A 23,473-nucleotide genomic window follows, 5' to 3' on the forward strand; every position below is an offset into this window, starting at 1 on the left:
GTAGCTTCCTTGAGCACGTCCTGTAGCATTACTTGACTGTACGAGTGATAACACCTGATGAAACGACTCACCTTCCATAACGCCAGGACAAGCAGAGCTAAAAGCAGCAGGCCTCCCAGTGAGCTCCCGATTATAATCCAGATGGGAATTCTGTAATCTTCCTCTTTTCTAATCTCTAGGATTATCTGGGGGAAATCAACACAAATGAGAAACTCCTACAGATCAGATCACATTGTAGTCGGAGTTGCCAGAGCAAAGCTTCATCGCCCCAGGAGATTATTGTTATTGCTTATTGTGCTCCTGTTGTGGAAAGGCTGTTACAGATGATCTTGATGCAGTACCGATTTTTAAACAGCAGGAGGCAATGTAAGCAGGAACATCGGAGCAGCTCCACTCTCTTGCTCACCTTGGACCACTGAGGTCTCCATCCATAAAGCCGATAAGCCACCTGCTTTTAAGTGTTATCAAACAGAAAAAAATTGGCATGCGCCCCCCCCCCTCCCCATGGGTCACACATACATGCCGTGTTGGCCGAGCTTCATGCAGGAAAGTTGGGCTGACCGGGTTGAGTTCCACTGAAGCAGTCGTAACCAGCTCCAGCTTCCTGAACTGCACCTGAACAAGAGCACCAACAGCACAGGATCACTTCTACTGAGACATCTGAGGCCAACATGAAATAGCACAGGTTCACTATTTCTCCAGAGACAGCAGCCCCAAATCACCACCCTCACCCCGACCCTGATTGTGACCCTGAGAAAGAGTGAGTTGGGGGAGGGGGACTCACAGCCAGTAAGGCGTGGAGGTGAAGCCATCCTCCGATGGACACGCCGACTTGGGCCTGGGCAGGTAAGGTCACACTGCACTGCACAGACAGGGCCACACTGTTGGAGCGGTTCTGAAGGAGGAACAACAACAAGGCAGTTTGAGTGATGGGCATGAGGGAAACATATACACACACAACAGGACGGACAACACACAGGCCATGGGTCCTCACAGAGCTCCCACAAAGGGCTAGAAAACAAGAGCTGAAAGAGAAATATAACTAAACCAGGTGAACTCAAGGCAGGGAGGGAGAGGAAGGCACTTGTCCTAACCAGCCAGCTGTGTAGTAAGGGAGGGAGTGAGGGGAAGAAGAGAGAGGTATGAGTTCTGCTCTAACTAGAACACTGTTGGAGCGCTTCTGAAGGAGGAACAACAACAGGGAAGTTTGAGTGATGGGCATGAGGGAATCATATGCACACACAACAGGATGTTTTACTGTACATTGTCTTGTAATTGTTTTAACCCTGTGCTTGTTTTGTGTCTCTGTTGTAACTCTTGCAGCAATTTCTCTCAGCGTCCAAAACAAATTAAAGATACTTTGACTTTGACTACATGGTTATGGTTCTTTGGCAAACACGTTTGTCCAAAGTGATATACAACAATAACAAGAAACATCATAAAATAATTAACAGTTAAACAACATAGTCATATGGCCTACCACATGGCCTACCAACTAATATTAGCAACAGGCCACATACATTTAACAATAACCACATACAAACTGTGACTCGAGAACTAATTAGTTAGATACTATTAGTTACTGTAGATACTACAGATGAGTCTTTAAACACTTTTTGAAAATCACCGCTAGAACGAAGATTAGGTAAATCACCAAACTATCCCTAGAACAATTGATAATGTAGGAAACAGCAGAGAATTGTAAATATCCATTTGCATGGATGTACCAAAGCATTTGCAACTTGTTCAAAGACTTGAGCTGTGGCATGAGAGGGAGAGAACCATATTCGTCATAAAAGCCATTTATGACGAATATTGGCAATCAAAAACACATTCAGTGCTATTTGACCCTAACGAAAGGATGAAACAAAAAGATCCGGCTTCCAGCAGTGCAGAGATGATGTTGTTGAAACTGAATTACACTTTTTTAACAGAATGGCCAAAATTCCAATAAATTCGTAATAACTACTTTCCAAAATTAAGACAAAATCCCTGATTTGTATGACCTACCAAACCCGAACAAACTACTATACAGTACCTGTTGGGAGAGGACACAGACAGCTGTATTACTGCTGCCCAATATGTCCTTGCCGGTCACCAGCTGAGAGACACTGAGTGATTTCTGTATGTACACATTTCTGTTTACAATTCACTTTGTCTATGTACCCCTTGTATATACCTGTGGAATTGCTTATGTCCTGATATATTTATGTAACAATTGCTTTGGCGATACAAATGTCAAATTTCAACTGTCAAATTTGTCATGCCAATAATTTGAGAGAGGTCCTCACCAGCTGTAGCATGAGAGAGAGTGAGAGAGAGAAAGAGAGAGAGAGGTCCTTACCAGCTGTGGCATGAGAGAGAGTGAGAGAGAAAGAGAGGGAGAAAGGTCCTCACCAGCTGTTGCATGAGAGAGAGAGTGAGAGAGAAAGAGAGGGAGAAAGGTCCTCACCAACTGTTGCATGAGAGAGAGAGTGAGAGAGAAAGAGAGGGAGAGAGGTCCTCACCAGCTGTGGAGTGAGAGAGAGAAAGGGAGAGAGAGAGGTCCTCACCAGCTGTGGAGTGAGAGACAGGTCTTCAGGTAAAGCTCGTGTCGGAGGGATGGAGCGGGAGGGGTTGCAGTGTGAGCCTGCCATCTGATAAGAAACAGTTATGGACGCATAAGCACAATCATGAGCACACACATAAACACAATCATACATAAACATGGCATACTGCCACCTCATGCATTGCAAACAAATAAGGACCAATCTGATCCTGCTTGATCTCTGTGGCTGTGTCTTAAGTAGAGTGCAGTGTGTCCTGTCTGGTCTATGTGGAAATGACTGATGCGTTCTGCAGTGTGTCCTGTCTGGTCTATGTGGAAATGGCTGATGCGTTCTGCAGTGTGTCCTGTCTGGTCTATGTGGAAATGGCTGATGCGTTCTGCAGGGTGTCCTGCCTGGTCTATGTGGAAATGGCTGATGCGTTCTGCAGTGTGTCCTGTCTGGTCTATGTGGAAATGGCTGATGCGTTCTGCAGGGTGTCCTGCCTGGTCTATGTGGAAATGGCTGATGCGTTCTGCAGGGTGTCCTGCCTGGTCTATGTGGAAATGGCTGATATGCAGGAGCTGGTTGCCGCCACTGGTGACAGCCGACATCTCCACAGTAATCTGCAGCTCCTCCACCGGGAACAGCCCCAAATTCTGGATCTGTGTGGTGGGCAGTGGATTGGAAATCTGGGTCACACAGTGCACTTATACACATGAGATAAGAACTCATACTACAGGGTCACATAGAGCAGTGGTTCTCAACCTTTTATTGAGTCACGACCCCCAAAATAATCAGGTTGGTGTTTGAGACCCCCACCCCACCAGCCACCTGCATTTATTTTTGTTCATAACAGTGACTCCTGAACTCAATGCAATATTACTATAGCCAATTTTACGGATGCTTAAGGCCAGACTGCCATGTATGGTCTGTCTTGTGTGAACACGACCGCTGTTTGTATGCATGTGTTAGAAATGGTAATGAAAATGAAACAAAACGGATGAAAAGTGGTGGTTTATTTTATATTTTTATAAAGAAAATCACGCAACCTGGCGACCCCCAGAAAATATAATGATCTTGTTGAGGTTGAGAACCACTGACACAAAGTATCTCACAGGCTTACACACAGCGGGAAACCATTAATTGTTAATGTTTATAAATATTTTTTTAGTGCATGCCAGGTGTGGCTAAAACTACAGTGTAAGTGGATAATTCAACCAAACCAGAGATTTCCCACCTGGTATGAAAGGTTAAAGGTCGGTCCGATGGCACCAGGACTGGTTTCAGAAGGTTCAGGTTTAATTTCAAAGCGCGTTGGGTTTGAGTCTCTATGAAGGAAACATATCCACGTCAGAGACTCACACAGTATGTGGACACAGTACCAGGGGCAGTGTTGAGCAGTGCACTGGTGAACGTGCCCCTGGGCAGGCAGCTACCTGGTGAAGAGGAGGTCGCCCTCGTATTTGATGGGATAGTAGAGGTTGTTCAGGTTGTCCTGCAGACTCCTCTCCTCTCCCTCACTGCAGATGGACAGACAGTGGATCTCAGTGGATTTATTTAGTCTCTTTACATATTACACATCTGCATGTTATGTAAGTTTATGGATATCATGTATGCTGGAAGCTCTTCAGGTGAAAGAGTCATATAGCTGATTGGTGTGTGTCAGGGGAGTGTATTGTGTGTGCTTATTGGTCAGGGGAGTGTATTGTGTGTTCTTATTGGTCAGGGGAGTGTATTGTGTGTGCTGATTGGTCAGGGGAGTGTATCATGTTTGCTTCCGAGTCTCACCTGCTGGCTTCCAGAGTCACCTGCACGTAATCCAGGAAGACCGACCTGCTCAGCTCAAACTCCACACGGAAAGACACCTGTGCCAGACAAACAGAAGCCTTTGCTCAGGTTGCCTTCCTCACACAAACCTTCTCATGTTTTTATCTCTAACCCTAATGCCTGCAAGCCTAATCCTAACCCTAATGTCGATAAGACTAGTCCTAATCCTAATGTCTGTAAGCCTAGTCCTAACCCTAATGTCTGTAAGCCTAGTCCTAACCCTAATGTCTGTAAACCTAACCCTAATGTCTGTAAACCTAGTCCTAATCCTAATGTCTTCAAGCCTAGTCCTAATCCTAATGTCTTCAAGACTAATCCTAACTCTAATGTCTGTAAACCTAGTCCTACCTCTAATGTCTTCAAGCCTAACCCTAACCCTAATATCTGTAAGCCTAGTCCTAACCCTAATGTCTGTAAACCTAAATGTCTGTAAACCTAGTCCTAACTCTAATGCCTTCAAGCCTAACCCTAATGTCTGTAAGCCTAGTCCTAAACCTAATGTCTGTAAACCTAACCCTAATGTCTGTAAGCCTAGTCCTAAACCTAATGTCTGTAAACCTAACCCTAATGTCTGTAAGCCTAGCCCTAACCCTAATGTCTTCAAGTACATTTCACTGCTGGTAAGGTGCACCCAGGAATGAATGCAGACTAAAACAGATATCAGAAGCCTTCACATGAAGTCCTCTCTCAGCCGGCAACTTCAGAGATGAAAGATTTGGCAGGAGCTTGGCAGCACAATACCCAGAGCTTGTAGATCCTGACAGGAGAAGTTTATGACAGCAGCATGGACTAGCATTAGCTAGCTCTTTAGACCACCCACACACACATTTTTGTGCTGTCATATATCTAAATCACTACACATATCTGAGCACTTTACTCAGCTGTGATGTCCAGAGGCTCAGACGAGGAAGGGAGAACAGACGTCGATAGAGTGATCTGGACACCAGCCAACTGGCCAACTCGGACTGGGGAGTAGAAATCTGGGTGTGATAAAGTGAGCAATGCAAATGCTGACAGGCTCCTGGGGAAGGGCTCAGCTCCTGTTTCTGTATCAAGATCACAATGCAAACCAGCTAGGCTGCAGGGGAAAGAAAATGAGATATTTTCCCCACCTAACTGGTCTGATCTTTTATAGTATGCTAACAACATACTACAATATAAAGTTAAAGTTGACGTGTATTTAGCAAACGCTTTTATCTAAAGTGACACAAACTCGCAACGGCAGGTCCCAGAATTGAACCCCAGCTGACAGGGGTTCAACAAGGCTGCTAGGTTACACTTGTAATAGGTGAAAACAGGTCTGTCTTTGTTCTGGAGTGGGATCAGGGATTGAGATCTACAGGAATGTGAGTGCAAATGTTTCCTCTCATATGGTAGAAACTGTAATCTGTGTCTGTGACATTTGGCTGCTATGTCCCATTGATGATGGACTGAATAAATGATTGTATGATCAGGTGCAGTGATCCATCCAAAGCCGTTTCAGATGTCCGAGTCTGAAGCAGGCTCTTAGATTCACCATGATAAATTTGGTCAGCAGTACCAGCAGCACCAGCCGTTGGTTTGCAGGATGTCTGTGCTCATGAGGGGAACAAACTGACCTGAATCTACAACCTCATGAGGGGGAACAAACTCACCTGGCTCTAAAACCTCATAAGGAGGGACAAACTCACCTGACTCTACAACCTCATGAAGAGGAACACACTCACCTGACTCTGTGACCTCATGAAGGGCGTGCTGACATTGCAGATTTTGTGGTGGCTTCGGTCTGACTTACTGTAGCAGTCGATCTGGATGTCTGAGGAACCCTGGAATGTGGGACAGAACACACACACACACAGACACAGACACAGACACACACACACACAAACACATACACCACACATACACACACACACACACACACACACACACACACACACACACACACACACATACACCACCCACCCACACACACACACACACACACACACACACACACACACACACACACACACACACACACACACACCACACATACACATACACACACACACAGTTTGGTTTTAGTGCCTCCCTGAGATTAGTCCTTGGTGGAGCCTCAGCCTTGCAGATGGAGCTCATCTCATGCTCATGTGCAGTACAGACAGAAGATGGACAATACGGAATGGCAGTACAGACAGCAGATGGACTGTGTTGGTGTGCAGTACAGCTGACGTCTGTACTGCACACGTATGCGTACACTGCACACTGTATGGTGTTGAATGGCAATACAGAGAGCACTGTGTTGGTGGGCAGTAAAGACGTCAGATATAATGTTGCTGAATGGCAGTACAGACAGCGAATGGACTGTGTTAGTGTGCAGTACAGACAGCAGATGTACAGTGCTGAATGGCAGTACAGACAGACACCTTGAGCACGAGACTGGAGAAGGCCAGGTTGGGGCTGAAGGAGATCCTGAGAGTGGTTCCGTACGCGTTCTCCCCGCGGTTCTCCAGACGAGCATCCACAAACATGCGCCTGCGGGTGGCCTCCATCACACGCTCCGCGCCCTGTAGCGCCCCCTGCTGCTCACACACCGTACAGCCAGAGCACTTCCTCTGGCTGCAGAATTGCCTGCAGACACACACAGCACAATGAGACAAGGAGGGAAGAGTGTGTATGTGTGTGAGAGAGAGAGAGAAAGGGAGAGAAAGAGAGAGAGAAAGTGTGTGAGTCTGTGTGTGTGTGTGTGTGTGTATGTGTGTGTGGGAAAGAGGGAAAGTGTGTGTTACTGGAGGTCCAGCAGGTCAGTGTGGCTGTGCAGGATGAGGTTGGGAACGCAGTGTTCATCCTCTTCACATCCATTCCAGAAGGGCAGCTGGAAGAGAGAGAGGAGGAGAGAGAGAGGTATAGAGAGAAAGAGGAGGAGAGAGAGGAGGAGAGAAGTAGCGAGAGAAAGGTGTAGAGAGAAAGAGAGATAGGGGGGGAGAGAGAGAGGAGGAGATGAAGAGAGAGAGATGGAAGAAGAGAACAAGTGTAAGATGAGCAGGTGGACCAGACCAATGTGTGTGTGTGTGTGTGTGTGTGTGTGTGTGTCCATACCTCCACTCGTAGAGTAGTTGGCCAGTCTTCATCTATGACAGGGCCATGGTCTGGGTCCTGCAGGACTACCTCCATAGTGAAGATCACAGGACGCACATAATCTGAAGTCTCCTGCAAATACAAACCACTGTTAGCCTGCAGCCCCCATAGTCCCACACTGTTAGCATACAGCCCTCATAGTCCCACGGTTAGCATACAGCCCTGATAGTCCCACTGTTAGCATACAGCCCTCATAGTCCCACGGTTAGCATACAGCCCTCATAGTCCCATTGTTAAAGCGTAATTCCGGAGCGATTTCAACCTGAAGGAGTACCGAGTTTGACCGGCTTCAGCGCCTCCAGCCAATAGGCTGACAGTGGCAGTGCTTAGGGCAGGCTGCCAAAAGGATTTTAACCACTTATCATGCTCAAAATAGCACCATACTTCTGCAGTAGTATGAATAGGGCCCCTACACATAAAATGAAGGATCAATAACTTAGTAAGTGTACCAGGAGTTTATTAAAACACCTGTATCTGTAGGAAGAAAACTCCATGGCTCCCTGGTCCAGTATCGTCAAATCAGCGGGCGCGTTCGATCATGCAGCGCTCCGCAAATCTGGCTGAATCTTTCAATACAACCATGCCTTACGTTTAGCCAGATCTGCACAGCACTGATTCGATTGAATGCGCCTGCTGATTTGACGATACCAGACAAGGAAGGAAGCCATGGAATTTTTATAATAAAGCTTGATTGACTGATACGTATACACACACACAAACACACACATATCCAACAGGCCCACCTGCACGTGGAAGTGGAGTTGTTGGCAGTGTTGGATGTCCGGGAGCACAGTGATGTTGGAGTGGAGATGCTCTAAATCATCCAGCATTGCCCTGGGGGAGAATCGATGCTCATCTATATACACACTCCTCCTCAGAGCTGCAGCACACACACACAGACACACGCACACACACACTTCAGAAATCGGCTGCTCATCTATATACACACACTTTATAAAGCAGCAGCAGCAGTAGGTTTCAGTTAGCCCTCTGTGGCTTTGGTCTGGATTATGTGAATCTCCAGAGAGAACACGTGAAGGAGAAGCCGGCAGCGATGCGGAGGAAGGACATATTTTACATGTTAAGGTTTCATTGGGACTCAAATTGATTTGCTGTGGCATGTAGCTTAAGCCCAGGAGGCTACTAAGGCACATACGGACCTGAGAGAGTCCACTGACAGATATGAGGACCTGAGAGAGTCTACTGATGGATATGAGGACCTGATGGAGTCTACTGAAGAATATGAGGACCTGAGAGAGTTTATTGATGGATATGAGGACCTGAGAGAGTCTACTGAGGAATATGAGGACCTGAGAGAGTCCCCATGTCAACTGCATTTCGTACTGATAATGTACTTGTGCAGTGACAATAAAGTTCCCTCTTCCTCTCATTCACCCTTTCTCCCTGCCCTCCTTCTGAGTGTGTGTGTGTGCACACATGTCTGATGTAAACCAGATGCAGGGAGTGTGTGTATGTGTGAGGGGGGGGGGGGGGGGCTCACACACTTTAAGACGGTTTTCATGGCTCTGTGTGTGTGTGTGTGTGTGTGTGTGTGTGTGTGACGGACTTGAAAGAGTTTTCCCTGACCCTGGTGTCGTAGCCCCTTGAGCCACATCTGACAGGAATTATCCACACACACAACAATCATACACACACACTCCACACACACAAACACACACTCCACATACACACACACAACACACACACAGTAGGAGGGGGCATGGATAAGCCAAGTTATTGATTAGCCAAGTTATTAAGACTTGAGGACAATTTGAAAATACTTTTCATAGCAAAACTGACTCATTTATAGAAACTATGACATAAGTCAGGTTTTTCAGGGACTGCGTAAATGTCCGTGGCGCGAACAGACCTGCTCCCAGAGTCGGTGGCATGGGGGTCTGTGCTGTAACCCTCACACACACAATGGCAGCCATGCACGTCACGTCCTTCCCTGCCCGTCGGCAGTCTTTGTTGAACACGTTAATCTTTGAAGGCTCAAAACTCACACTTAGGTGCACACGGATGACACTGCGGGACCTGGGAAAGAGAAACACACACACACACACACATGTTCTGTTTTTATACAGTTGTTTCCTATGCCATAGAGTCAGTGAGGTGTGAGTGTGCATGGCGATTCCCACCACAGTAGCACCACAGCACCAAGGGAGCCCACAGCCAGATCCACCAGCCCATCTCCACTCGCGTCCATCTTCCCATGGATGCTGCAGCCGAAGTAACGCAGGCCTGGGTCCACGTCTACAGCAGCGATCCTCTGGGGATGACATCAAGCACAGGCACACACACAGACAAACACACACAGCCGCAAACACACAGGCACACACACACACAGAAACACACACAAACGCACAAACACACACAGCCACACTTTATAAACCTCTTATCAAATCTGCTGTTTATCAAATCTGCTATCTGCTAGCATCACCGCTTGATTACTGCAATTCCCTCTCCCTAGGTCTCCCTCAATCACTGTTGTCACGCCTTCAGATAGTCCAGAATGCAGTGGTAAAGCTGCAAACTGGCACTAAAAAACTGGAGCATATTACCCCAGTCTTAGCCTCCCTTCACTGGCTCCCAGTCCATTTCAGGATCCAATTCAAGATTATGTTAATGGTTTTTATAGCACAAAATGGTCTGGCCCCAATCTACATCTCTGACCTTACAGCCCCATTCAGCCCTCAGGTCTCTTAGATCTGGCAACAAAGGCCTTCTCCATGTAACGGATGTGAGCTAGCTTAGCTGTGCTCGTGGAACATTGGTAAACCTCACTCCCCGACGCCTCAAGAGTGCTGCTGGCATGCGAGCCAGTAGCCTGGGTTATTGGCTCAACTGTCAGCACGCTCGCCTCCCGATCCGAGGTGCTGCTGTTCGCAGGTTCAAGTCCGGGCGTGTGCAGGGCTGAATCGTGCAGGTTACATCCACATACCCCGCTTTCAGTTAAGGCAAAAAGGCGACAGAGCCTTCACAGTTGTTGCTCCACGCTTGTGGAATCAGCTGCCACCTTTTAAATCCAGGCTCAAAACCCACCTGTACTCTCCTGTAGGAGGAGTGGCTACAGTAGTGCGTGCACACACACACACACACACACACACTCTCCAGTGCTGTGTGAGAGGAGGAGTAGCTACAGTAGAGTGGCAAAAGCCAATGTGTGCTTCTTTAACCAATATATTCCAAGTAACGTCAAACTTGGCACTGCACTCACTCGTCCCCTTAGCAATCAGTAAGATGAACGGTTCGACAGATATGTGAAAAACACACACCCAATCACACAGACAGACAGATGTTTCTGTCATTTATAGATAAATTAGCATCAGGGCAGTATGTAAAATCCTAGCTATACACAGCATCAGAGCTACATGCTCTGTATGCTGTGTGGTTGTACCTGTTTGTGTGTGGGGTGGGCTGTATGTATAGTATAGTATAGTATAAGTATATATACTCTTTTGATCCCGTGAGGAAAATTTGGTCTCTGCATTTATCCCAATCTGTGAATTAGTGAAACACACTCAGCACACAGTGAACACAGAGTGAGGTAAAGCACACACTAATCCCGGCGCTCGGGGAGCAGTGAGGGGTTAGGTGCCTTGCTCAAGGGCACCTCAGCCATTCCTACTGGTCGGGGTTCGAACCGGCAACCCTCCGGTTACAAGTCCGAAGCGCTGACCAGTAGGCCACAGCTGCCCCCATGTTGTGTGGCTGTACCTGTTTGTGTGTGGGGTGGGCTGTATGTTGTGTAGTTGTACCTGTTTGTGTGTGGGGTGGGCTGTATGTTGTGTACTTGTACCTGTTTGTGTGTGAGGTGGGCTGTATGCTGTGTGGTTGTACCTGTTTGTGTGTGGGGTGGGCTGTATGTTGTGTGGTTGTACCTGTTTGTGTGTGGGGTGGGCTGTATGCTGTGTGGTTGTACCTGTTTGTGTGTGGGGTGGGCTGTATGCTGTGTGGTTGTACCTGTTTGTGTGTGGGGTGGGCTGTATGCTGTGTGGTTGTACCTGTTTGTGTGTGGGGTGGGCTGTATGTTGTGTGGTTGTACCTGTTTGTGTGTGGGGTGGGCTGTATGTTGTGTGGTTGTACCTGTTTGTGTGTGGGGTGAAGCCCGTGAGCTCGGCCGTGGAAGAGGTAGATGGCTCCCCGGTGGTCGTCCTCCAGAGGAGCTCCCACCACCACTTCACTGTAGCCGTCCCCGTTCAGGTCCGGCACCGACGCCAGCGCAGAACCAAAGCGTGCATTCTCGGCTCGCTCGGCCACCTCCAGTGAGCCCACCAGAAAGAACCGGGTCTGAAGAGGGAGGAGAGGAGAGGACGGGTCAGACGGGAACTAGCTGATAAATTAATCTAGGTGAGGATGTCTGTGCAGGCTCAGCAGAATAGAGAGACTCACACACTCTAACCTCTTCTGTTAAATATGATGTAGAGTCACACCTCCTCTGTGACTCTGTACACGTGCACTCTCATATACATGCACTCTCATGCCCTCTATGACTCTGTACACGTGCACTCTCATGCCCTCTGTGACTGTACACCACGTGCACTCTCATATACATGCACTCTCATCCCCTCTGTGACTGTACACGTGCACTCTCATATACATGCACTCTCATCCCCTCTGTGACTGTACACGTGCACTCTCATGGCCTCTGTGACTCTGTACACGTGCACTCTCATATACATGCACTCTCACCCCCTATGTGACTGTACACGTGCACTCTGACCTCATCCATGACTCAGAACATGTGCACTCTGACCTCCTCCGTGACTCAGAACACGTGCACTCTCATACACGTGCACTCTCACCTCCTCCGTGACTTTGTACATGTGCACTCTGCCCCTCTCCCAGCCTTCGCTAAAGAACATGGGTGCCGCCACCAGCAGGAAGTCTGTCACTTGGTCCTCATCGACGTCGAGTGGAGCAATCTCACTGCCAAAGTATGACCCAATCTACAGGAGGCAGACAGTCAACAAAAACAGCCAGCTGACCCATGAGGATATCCAATGATGTCCAGCATTTTACTGCTGCACCTAATATCGGCCCTCATTTATCAATCGAGCATAGAAACCAGCACCGATCTGAGCGCAAGATTTATTATGATGCACCATAAGACTTCAGACTCAAAAACTTGTGTACACAAGTTGAGACTTGAGGTGAGATTTGAGCGTAGCCATCACTCACGCACAAATTGATAAATGCAATGCTTTGGGTGGAAATGAGTGTACGCCTGTTTCATGTTGTACGCACGTTTGGTAAATGAGGGCCATTGACTCATTAACAGCAACAGGAGCACACCAGGGCATCGGGACCTCACCTGGAGGGTTGATTATGGACGTGTATGACTGACCTCACCTGGAGGTCTGATTATGGACGTGTATGACTGCTGTGTGTGTTCATGAGCTCTGGGTTGGGTTAGTTGTTTACTGTAAGTGTACATGATTGAGATGGGTTCAGGGTCAATTGTGTGCTTGCAGAATGTGATGACATTAACCTGCTGTCCTTTACGGGAGTGCAGAATGTGATGATATTTACCTGCTGTCCTTTAAGGGAGTGCAGAATGTGATGATATTTACCTGCTGTCCTTTAAGAGAGTGCAGAATGTGATGATATTTACCTGCTGTCCTTTAAGAGAGTGCAGAATGGTAAGGTTCCCATCATTCTGCAGGGTGAATATGATGACTTTCCCAGTGTGGTTGAAGCGTGGTGCCCCAGATACGTACAAACGGCCATGTTTAGCTGATACCACTGACGTGACTGTGTAACCTAGCCATGCAAAGGTCAGAGGTCAATCTACAAGCAGTCATTTCAAATGGAACATCACACATCATGTCTTTGTGTGTGTGTCTGTGTGTGTGTGAGTGTGTGTCTTACCGAGGTAGGCCGAATGTGTGTGTGTGTGTGTTACCGAGGTAGGCCCCGTGTGTGTGTGTGTGTGTGTGTGTGTGTGTTTGTGTGTGTGTGTGTGTGTCTTACTGAGGTAGGCCCCATGTGTTTGTGTGTGTGTGCGCGCGAGTGTGTGTCTTACAGAGGTAGGCCCCATGTGTTTGTGTGTGTGTGTGAGTGCGTGTCTTACCGAGGTATGCCCCATGTGTTTGTGCGTGTGTGTGTGTGTGTTTGTGAGTGTGTGTCTTACCGAGGTAGGCCCCATGTGTTTGTGTGTGTGTGTGTGTGTGTGTGTGTGTGTGTGTGTGTGTGTGAGTGAGTGTGTGTCTTACTGAGGTAGGCCACATGTGTGTGTGTGTATGAGTGTGTTTCTTACCAAGATAGGCTCCATGGTTCTTCAAGCTCTCCGGAAACTCGTAGCTGTAGGAGGACTTGGGAGGGATCACTTTCCCATGAGCCGTCTCTTTAAGAACCGCCCCATTCCAGTCATACGCTCCCACTGCTCCAACCAGCACCCCGTCCTATACACACACACACACACACACACACACACACACACACGCGTATACACACAAACACACAATACTGTGTTTTGATGTAACCACTTTAAATTAAAAAATGTTTGTGCTGTAATTTGTTTGAAATAAAAGTGTTTGTGCTGCAGTTTCTGTCATTTATAATGGAGGTATTTGTTCAGTAGTTTCTTTGCTCTGTAGTTTGCTGGTGTTTGCAATACAGGTGCGTGTTCTGTAGTTTGCTGGTGTTGATAACAGAGGTGTTTGTTGTGTAGTTTGCTGGTGTTGATAACAGAGGTGTTTGTTCTGTAGTTAGTCCGTTAGTTTGCTGTGTTTGTAATATAGGTGATTGTTGGTGTTTGGCTCTCTGAGATGCAGGGGAATGTATGCCGACACCCCTGTGGTTGTCTTGGTAATATTATGTCTAACTGACTTTTGCTATTTTGGTCTGAGGTCATTTGCACTCTGTAAAACCCACTGTTCCATTGTGTAATGGCTCCATAAAAGCCTTCTCTTCACTCATCTCTCGAACACTCCCTTCTTACCCCCCTCTCATCTTATCCTTTCCCCTCACCCCCTCCTTCTCCTCATCCTCCTTTCCCCTCTTCTCCAACCTTCCTCCTCTCTTCTTCTCCCCTCCTCTTCTTCCCCCTCTTCTCTTCTTCTCCCCCCTCTTCTCCCTTCCTCCTCCTCTCCCTACTCTCCTCTGATGGATCCATGTGTGCATTTCTTCATAAGTGGTCTGTGTGTTTGCGACTTATAGCGTGTATGGTGTGTGTGCATCTGTGTGTTTTGGCAGTTTTAAAGAAGGCCTTCGATGGCATCAAGATTCAATCAAGCATAATGTGAAGACCACTGAAGTGTTCACTACTGAACCTGCAGGTGTTTAGGGTAGTTATGTAAAGGTTTTGGGGCACAAATGCTGATATGTTGAAGGCCCCTTATATGCAGAATAATTCCTTCTTTACCAAGTCTTAGTAGTTGGACGAGACCAGAATAAGATATAATAAGACCCTCTGCAGAGGCTTGTATATGAGAAGAGCACTGTGGGAAAGACTATGAGATGTCATAAGTCCCTTAAAATAGATTGAGTTTTGTGTGAACGTGTCAGGATCCTGCAGGGAATGACTGCCTTTGTGCCACCATGGTGGGCATTTTGTATATTGTTTTGTGTTTTGTGCTTGTTGCTGTTTCTCATGAGCTCTGTGTTTACCTGTCTGTCATGTGTCTTTCTCACCGCCCACCCCTTATTTGGTCTGCACTTCCTGTGTCGTTAGTTTCCCTACGTTTCTGCTCTCACCTGTTCCCTGTTATTGTCTTGTTGGTCTTGTCCAGTCCTTTGGCTTTCTGTTAATTGGTCTGTGCATTTCTACACCCCTCTGTTCCTCTTTCCGTCTCTCTTGTTGTCCTGTCAGTCATGTTTGTTTGTAGGTTTGTAAGCTTGTAAGGTTATAAGTTGTAGATTCATAATAAAGCGTGTTTGTCTGAACTTCGGCCTAGAAGAGTCTTGGGTCCTGTCCTTCCAACTCTGACAATACGAACTGACCAAAGATGGAACCAGACTATAATGCCCGCATGGAGGAGTTAAGCAAGGCTGAGTACACCCTCAGCAGGCTTAATTCGGAACTGGTAAGATCCACTGATTTGGAGTACTGGCATGCCATTTGTTCCCTAATGGAGAGAACAATTTCTTCAAAGCAGGGGTTCCAGGAATGGTTACCATGGCAAACCAGATTTCAGGTCTGGGTAGAAATCTGCAGTCCCTCCTTGTTCCCACCAGTGACCTTGTTTGTGAGGTTGCTAGTCTCCAGCCTGACCCTGTCCCTGCATCAACTGGCTTCAGGCCAGTGTGCCAGGGGCTTCAGGTGGGTCAACTTCGCCACACTGAACGCCTGCGGCCATGCCTTGGGGTCTAGTTACAAACTTCAAAATACTAAATGAATTCAATTTCCAAATAGATTTTTTTTTCAATACAATTGCTCAAATTCAGCAATTCAAATACAAAAAATCAGATTCAGTTTGTAGTGGCACAAGAAACACTCCATACAAGTCCTTAGCTACACCAAGCTAACGAACATAACTATCCATTCCCATTCACAACCGTTTCTTGTGCTTACTGTAACTTAGCTAGCTAGGTTAACGTGCAAAATGAATTATTTATTCCATGTTCAAAAGAGTGTTTAATTGGCATCACACACAAACAATGACAGTAAAACAGTATACAGAATTATATTTATCTTCTCTTATTGCTTATTCAGAGAAACGTTTATGGACGCGCCAATTTAGGAATCGGAAGTAGGTACCAATTTGTTCCAATGGCAAAGCCTGATATGCTTCATCTTGTTACTGTAAACTGAAGTATCTTTGCTCAAAGGTCACTGGGGAAGAAAGCACTGGTCACTAAGAATCCTCCTTAGAAATGCATGGTGTTAGCTCGTAACGGCAATATGACAATTGTCTACATATATCCCACCCCATCCTGTATGTCAGGACTTAGCGCTAAGTTGTGACCTTACACCTCCCTCTCCCTAGGTGTAAGGTCCATCATTAGTAATTTGTGCACATCATAGTAGCAATTTCTCCTTCCTCTGAACAAATTGCAAATACTTTTGGACATGTATCAGTTGCTTTCATACAATTCTCTGCTGTTTTTTAACATTATCATTTGCTTATGTCATGTCAGTCAAAATGAACTATACTTATGAATGCTGAATAGTCGTTCCCAATAAAACTAATAGTCTTCATTTCATTGCTTGAGTCATTACATACAAAATTGTTGAACTAGTTATCAAATTCTGTCACAGTGCTGTAGAATTGCAAAGAGCATACAGTAAAAATGTATGGATTCAGTGTCTTGTACTCACTTACTCGCCTAACTACAGCAATGTGTAACTTTACTGTAGTTTTCAAATGGCTGTACAAGTACTGTATAGTGCTGTCTTGAGCATGTTCAGGTAGTGTCACCGAGTTCTGACCTTTTTTTGCATTGGAAAACACTGAGAGAACTGTCATAATGAAAACATGACAAAGCCATTTGACTATCTTGTTCATAAACGATGGTGTCAAGACTTCTCATTTTGATGACACTGACAGTTTCATTGACATGAATACCTGCTTTTGAGGAATGGACTATCCATTTTGAGCAAGTGACGTGCTTTTGCAGGTCATCCACTAGGTTTTGCAGTTTGCACTAACTGTTTTGAGAATTGCACTACTTGAAATAATTCAGTGGAAATGCATGGATTCCAGTTGCTGCTACTGGAAGAAACTGGAATCCATGCATTTTCACTGAATTATTTTTGGAATCTGATCCCTTATCATACCTGTTCATTCTTATTCGTTGCTCGACTTATCGTGACTAAATTCAAGATGGCTGCAAACGCTAAACTTCGTGAAGGTACTGCCTGTATAAATCGTCTTGTAAGTAAACTACCAGTGCTTTTTCAAAGTTCTCAATGTCTCGTTTTAAATGTCAGGGCCCTCGGAAGTCTACCAATGAAGTGTGGAGATACATTGAGCCTCGTAAATGGGTGTAAAACAGTGATTTATTTGCATGGCTAGCCCGATGCCGAAGCACCACTATTGAAAAAGCTGTTGGTAGCATCGGCTAACTAGCGCCAGATTTTGGAGTGCAGGGGACAAGCCGAGATGGGCTATGAGACATACGTTCACACTCGGTATCATGTTTCAATACACTTTAGGTCAATATCACACCGGAATTCTCCTTTAATAGTGATGTGAGAAAAGCACCAAAGCGACTGAGAAAAACTGTAACATGGACAACTCACTTACATGGTGGGAATGTTGAATTTAACAAAGTATAAGTTGTCGATTCGCGACGATCCTGTTTGTATTCACTGGAAATCGTATGGACCTAGCAGTACAAATATCAAACATCTGCCTAGTGCCTACCATTGCAAATCACATCTTTCATTGCTGTTGATCTGTTATCACAAATTTCATTAACCATATTAACAATATAGAGTTACCTTCACTATCTAACAAAAACCTACTGCTACAGTAGCCCTACAGCGGTGGCTGAAATATTCCCACAATATTTTGATTTTGTAGCTACTAACTACCATGTAACTTACAGTAAGTAGTAATGGTGCAAAAGACAGAAAATGCAGCGCTAGTTTAAAACTAGCTAGTTTCAACGTAAGTTTTGAGACACACCTTACACGTAAACTTATGATCAAACTTACACTCGACTAGTGCAACTAGCTGCTAGTCACTAAGGAAGAGAACACTGGTCACTAAAGAAGAGAGCATTGGTCACTAAGGAAGAGAGCATTGGTCACTAAGGAAGAGAGCATTGGTCACTAAGGAAGAGAACACTGGCCACTGAGGAAGAGAGAGACCTTACAGGTGAGATGACTCTTGTAGTGAAGACAAGAAAGACCATCTGCTCACAGAGGAATAAGTGAGTTGGGCATCAATAACGTTGCATAAGGAAGACTCTACTGGTGTGCAGAAGTTTGCGTTCTGACATCATAGATTAAAGTAGGCCAGCTCTCCAGTCCCACTAAATTTCAGCAGTGGAGCTGTTGCAGGACAGCCACAGGCCAAGGATTTGCTCACTGTTGACGTGGAAGACTTGACTACCAGCCACGGCATATTCACCAAATAACGCCTCCATCTGGGATCCATTTACTTCAGCACATTTGACAACAGGTACATTCTGTCTGCAGGCACAAGTCAATAAGTACAGCAGATAAATCCACGATCAAAAGTTTATCACACCAAACAAACACGACCAACTACATACCTCATGGTTGGGCTCCATGACTAAAGATCAGTATAAGAAATGAAGATTTAAACTAGTTTTTTGTGCACAAATTAAACATAGGAATCAGAACACTAAATTAACAGGGAGACCTATACAATTAAATGACCAGTGGTTCTAGTGCAGCAGAGCTCATAAAGATGCTCTGAGCCAAACCAATAAACATACACTGAAATTTAATTTCATCCATTTCAGCCCGTTTTATTTGCACCAAACTCGAATGACTATGCTCTCATTTCTAATAAACTATACAATACAATTCACATCAACGTGCCAGTAAAGAGTCTTAAACACGGTCACATGGAGAACCATACAAATGGGACACTAGTGCACGTGTGTTTGAGTGAGTGCGAGTGTGTGTGTGTGTGTGAGTGTGTGTGTGTGTGTGTGTGTGTGTGTGTGTGTGTGTGTGTGTGTACGCTTCTACAAGGAAAAATCAACAAAACCATATGTGTTCACTGGCCAGCCTCTGGTCCTTAAGGCGAGAGGAACGAGAGGAAAATAACTTTCCACAGGGTTATCGTGCAGCACTCTCTCTCTCCCTCTCTCTGTCTCTCTCTCTCTCTCTCTCTCTCCCTTCCCCTGAGCGGGGCCTCTGGAATCCTTAGTCCCCGGCAGGAATGTGCTGTTTTTCCCAGCTCCGCTGGAGCCCTGTGGCTTAAGGCATTTACTCTAACCCATTACCTGCCTCAGTCAGGCACCCGCAACACCCACTGCCCTTCAGGCTGGGAAAGGCCAAACACACCGGCAGAATTCCCACCCAGCAAGGACACTTCCTTGTCTACTTTCTGAAGCTGAGGGAATTGAAAGACAGACAGATAGATAGATAGATTGATAGACAGATATATATATATATATATATATATATATATATAGATAGATAGATAGACAGATAGATTGATAGACAGATATATGTATATATAGATAGATAGATGGACGGACAGATAGATAGATAGATAGATAGATAGACAGATAGATTGATAGACAGATATATGTATATATAGATAGATAGATGGACGGACAGATAGATAGATAGATAGATAGATAGACAGATAGATTGATAGACAGACAGATAGATAGATATATAGATAGACAGACAGATAGATAGATGGACAGATATATTGATAGACAGATAGATAGATAGATAGACAGACAGATAGATAGACAGATAGATAGATGGACAGATATATTGATAGACAGATAGATAGATAGATAGACAGACAGATAGATAGATAGATAGATAGATAGATAGATAGATAGACAGATAGATAGATAGATAGATATATAGATAGACAGACAGATAGATAGATAGATAGATAGATAGATAGACAGACAGATAGATAGATAGATAGATAGACAGATAGATAGATAGATAGACAGATAGACAGACAGATAGATAGATAGATAGATATATTGATAGACAGACAGATAGATAGATGTGACTTCAGTGGCACTGGCGGGGAGAGGAAGGAAAGCTGGCTAGAACAGTGTTGAGTGAGGTCTGGTAGTGCGACTCACCTCCACTATGTGAGAGGAAAACCCTGCCTGGGACATCTGCAGCTCGAACGATGTCTTGTTTTTGTTGGTTCCTGGACACAAAACAACACACCCCACCCATTCACCATAAAAGACTTAAAAGAAACATATTTAGAGATTAATTATTATCTCTATGTATTATCTATCTAAGACACACCCTCGAGACTGAAGATCTTCTCGCCCAGGGCATCCACGATGTCCTTGAGGGCTGACTCATCAGTCACACTAAAGAAGTGTTCATCAGGGTCGGTGGCGATGAACTTGATCTCCTTGAGGAAGGCTTCAGGGTTGATGCCCCGACGGTTGTAGTAACCCAGCACCTGGTCAGAGCACAGAGCACCAAGAACAGGGTCAACTAACACCTCAGAGCAAGTGCTAAATTTACAGTAAGTGCTACATTTTAACTCAGCGTAAGTGCTAAGCTGTAACTCCGAGTAAGTCATACATCTCCAAAAAGAAAACCCCAAAAGACTTTGGCCCTGAGTCTGGCAGCGATGTTTCCATGTCATAAAGGCTTTTCTCCCGCAAAGCTATGTCAAGGGAATCTGTGCGAAATGTGCGAAACCATGGTTTATCCACAGAACGTATTATAGTATATCAATGCATGGCCAACACTTATGAAACAAGGTAGACAAACATATCTTCCTATGTTGCGGTGTCATTCATCTCTTTTTGCACGTTTTTCCTATTAATACTAAAGCAATAGTTGGCCTATCATAGTTATCAGATATCAACTAGGCTACAGTGCCAATAAATAGTATTCACCCCCTTTGGATATTTCCCCTTTTACTGTTTTTATAAATGGAATCTTGATCAATTTAATTTCGCCTTTTTTTACAATGTTCAGTTACACTTTACTTGACAGTATCGACATAAGAGTGACATGACACTGTCATGAACGTGTCATAGACAAGTTATAAACGTTTATGACATTACACTTCTGTTATTAAGTGACATTCGGTTTTTGTCATAACAAGTTAGGATTAGGGTTAAGGTTAGGGTTAGAGGTTAGGATAAGGGTTAGGGTTCATGTGTCATGACAGTGTCATGTCACTCTTATGTCAATACTGTCAAGTAAAGTGTTACCCAATGTTCTCTTATTTTGTATCATACATGTTTTAATTAATTAACATTACTTTGTGGAAATGTGTTTTCATTTTGACATTAAAGAGGGGATTTTGGAAAATCATTGTAAAAAAAAAGGTCTAATTGATTTGACAAAGATTCCATTTATTAAAGCAATAAAAGGGGAAATATCCAAGGGGGGTGAATACTTTTTATAGGCACTGTATAAGATAATTTTTGGTATTATCACAGATTAGGCTATCACATCGGATTCCATTAAACCCGATTCAGTGCGACTCATAATTGAATATGTAATATTGCATATGTTTTGCTCAAAATCGTATTAGCCTAGGCCCTACTTACATAGATTAACAATCTGGCCAGATGTTATACAGTATTAAAAAAAGCTACAATGTTTTTTTGAATTTAATTGTTTGCAAAACAAATGCTAGGCCTACATGAATAGTCACATACAGTTTGAAAAACGAATCAGATGAGCAATATTGAGATTTCAAAGGCTACTGTAATCTCACCTGACGCATTTCATGTAAAGGTATTGCTCAACACTAACCACATTGAATCCAACCTGGTTCAACCCATTTATTGCATTTGATCACACCTTCCTGGTGGCAATTCTCTCATGCAATTCACCTCATCCACCCGGAGCGTCAGAACGAACCTGAGGTATACAGTACGCCCACCCCTTCTGGGAATTCTACCAATGGCAATGGTGCCTCACTGCAATGCATCCAAATGTACCTCATCCCACAGAAAGAAATCTTTCAGTGTCAAACCTTCTAACATTTTCCTAAAAACCCATTACTTTATTGAGAGTGAATTAAAAACATAGTAATGAGATGAATTCAACTTCCTGGTTTTTGTACCCCTCAACGAGCCTCAGCGGTGTTCCAGTTATCAAAATGACCACCAGGTGAATAATGCGAATACTGCGCATGCTCTACCATATTCGCCGGTGATACAGTGCTGCCAACCTTGGGGCCTTTGTGTTGTTGAAAGGATGAAGTCATAGGCCTCTTCCATTAGGAGATTTACCGCTATGGTGTACAGCATGGTTGTACCTCCCTCATCATACTCACAGCAATGGCGTAGAGCGTGATGTTGTCCTTCTCACTGTCCTCAACAACCTTCTGCAGGTCAGGACTGTCATGCGACTCTCCGTCAGTAATCACAATCATCACTTTTCTGGCTCCCTCTCGCCCGCCACGCTTAAAGGCCAAAGACCTGAGAACCAATAAAGTACATAAAGTATACTTTATCTTATCTTATGTTATCTTATATTATGTTATCTAACCAACACCAAATAAAGTATACTTTATCTTATCTTATGTTATCTTATCTTATGTTATCTAACCAACACCAAATAAAGTATACTTTATCTTATCTTATGTTATCTTATATTATGTTATCTAACCAACACCAAATAAAGTATACTTTATCTTATCTTATGTTATCTTATATTATGTTATCTAACCAACACCAAATAAAGTATACTTGATCTTATCTTATGTTATCTTATATTATGTTATCTAACCAACACCAAATAAAGTATACTTTATCTTATGTTCTGTTATGTTATCTTATCTTATCTTATCCTATCTTATGTAACCAACACCAACTCCCATCAGCATGAAGGGGTTAAGAAAGACCTGAGAACCAATAAAGTAAATAAAGTATACTTTATCTTTCCTTATGTTATGTTATGTTATGTTATGTAACCAACACCAACTCTCATCAGCATCAAGGGGTTAAGAAAGACCTGAGAACCAACTCTTATCAGCATGAGCAGAGTTGCTGGATGTGACTGCTATCTTCCTTTCTCTAAGGCTACGTCTGAGCCTGCTAGCATAGCAACATTCTAACACATTCGCGCCACGCACCAGAGTGTTTGAGTGCACATACCGACACGGGAGAGGTATGACTCAACTCGTGAAAGTTAAGGTAAGAACATATATTACTACTGACATTGGGTGGCGTGTTCCTTTAACATGCACACCGACAGTAGTGTTAATAGGGGATTAACAATATTTAGTGTTACCAAGGACTTGGCATTGGTTAGATTAGTTCTGGCCATTCATAGAGACTGGTGGGTCGCTAGGTTAAATTGGTCTTTAAATTGGTTTCATTAGAGTTAGTGGTCACTGTGTTAAAGTCATTGGTTGTTTTAGACAATTTAGCAGTTCTGTGAGTATTAAGTGGAGTGTTAGTGGAAT

General features: G+C 44.6%; 1 protein-coding gene across 1 annotated transcript in view; it reads right to left on the reverse strand.

The window, feature by feature from the left end:
* The window catches only part of LOC121723952 (integrin alpha-11-like), a 52,857-nt gene that overhangs the window by 1,688 nt on the left and 27,696 nt on the right, over positions 1-23,473 (reverse strand). The window contains exons 8-29 of the mRNA XM_042110198.1: positions 22,340-22,484; positions 20,335-20,497; positions 20,160-20,230; positions 13,717-13,861; positions 13,072-13,220; positions 12,263-12,406; positions 11,544-11,747; positions 9,596-9,726; positions 9,325-9,491; positions 8,198-8,334; positions 7,416-7,526; positions 7,106-7,191; positions 6,743-6,947; positions 6,062-6,160; positions 4,317-4,393; positions 3,965-4,048; positions 3,766-3,856; positions 3,077-3,190; positions 2,553-2,636; positions 785-895; positions 520-615; positions 72-185 (exon numbers count right to left, since the gene is read on the reverse strand). Coding sequence (XP_041966132.1) covers positions 72-185; positions 520-615; positions 785-895; positions 2,553-2,636; positions 3,077-3,190; positions 3,766-3,856; positions 3,965-4,048; positions 4,317-4,393; positions 6,062-6,160; positions 6,743-6,947; positions 7,106-7,191; positions 7,416-7,526; positions 8,198-8,334; positions 9,325-9,491; positions 9,596-9,726; positions 11,544-11,747; positions 12,263-12,406; positions 13,072-13,220; positions 13,717-13,861; positions 20,160-20,230; positions 20,335-20,497; positions 22,340-22,484 — 2,728 coding nt within the window. The remainder of the gene's footprint in view (positions 1-71; positions 186-519; positions 616-784; positions 896-2,552; positions 2,637-3,076; positions 3,191-3,765; positions 3,857-3,964; positions 4,049-4,316; positions 4,394-6,061; positions 6,161-6,742; positions 6,948-7,105; positions 7,192-7,415; positions 7,527-8,197; positions 8,335-9,324; positions 9,492-9,595; positions 9,727-11,543; positions 11,748-12,262; positions 12,407-13,071; positions 13,221-13,716; positions 13,862-20,159; positions 20,231-20,334; positions 20,498-22,339; positions 22,485-23,473) is intronic.

This window comes from Alosa sapidissima, chromosome 11 (genome assembly GCF_018492685.1).
Source record: "Alosa sapidissima isolate fAloSap1 chromosome 11, fAloSap1.pri, whole genome shotgun sequence".
In the NCBI taxonomy this organism is placed as follows: domain Eukaryota; kingdom Metazoa; phylum Chordata; class Actinopteri; order Clupeiformes; family Clupeidae; genus Alosa; species Alosa sapidissima.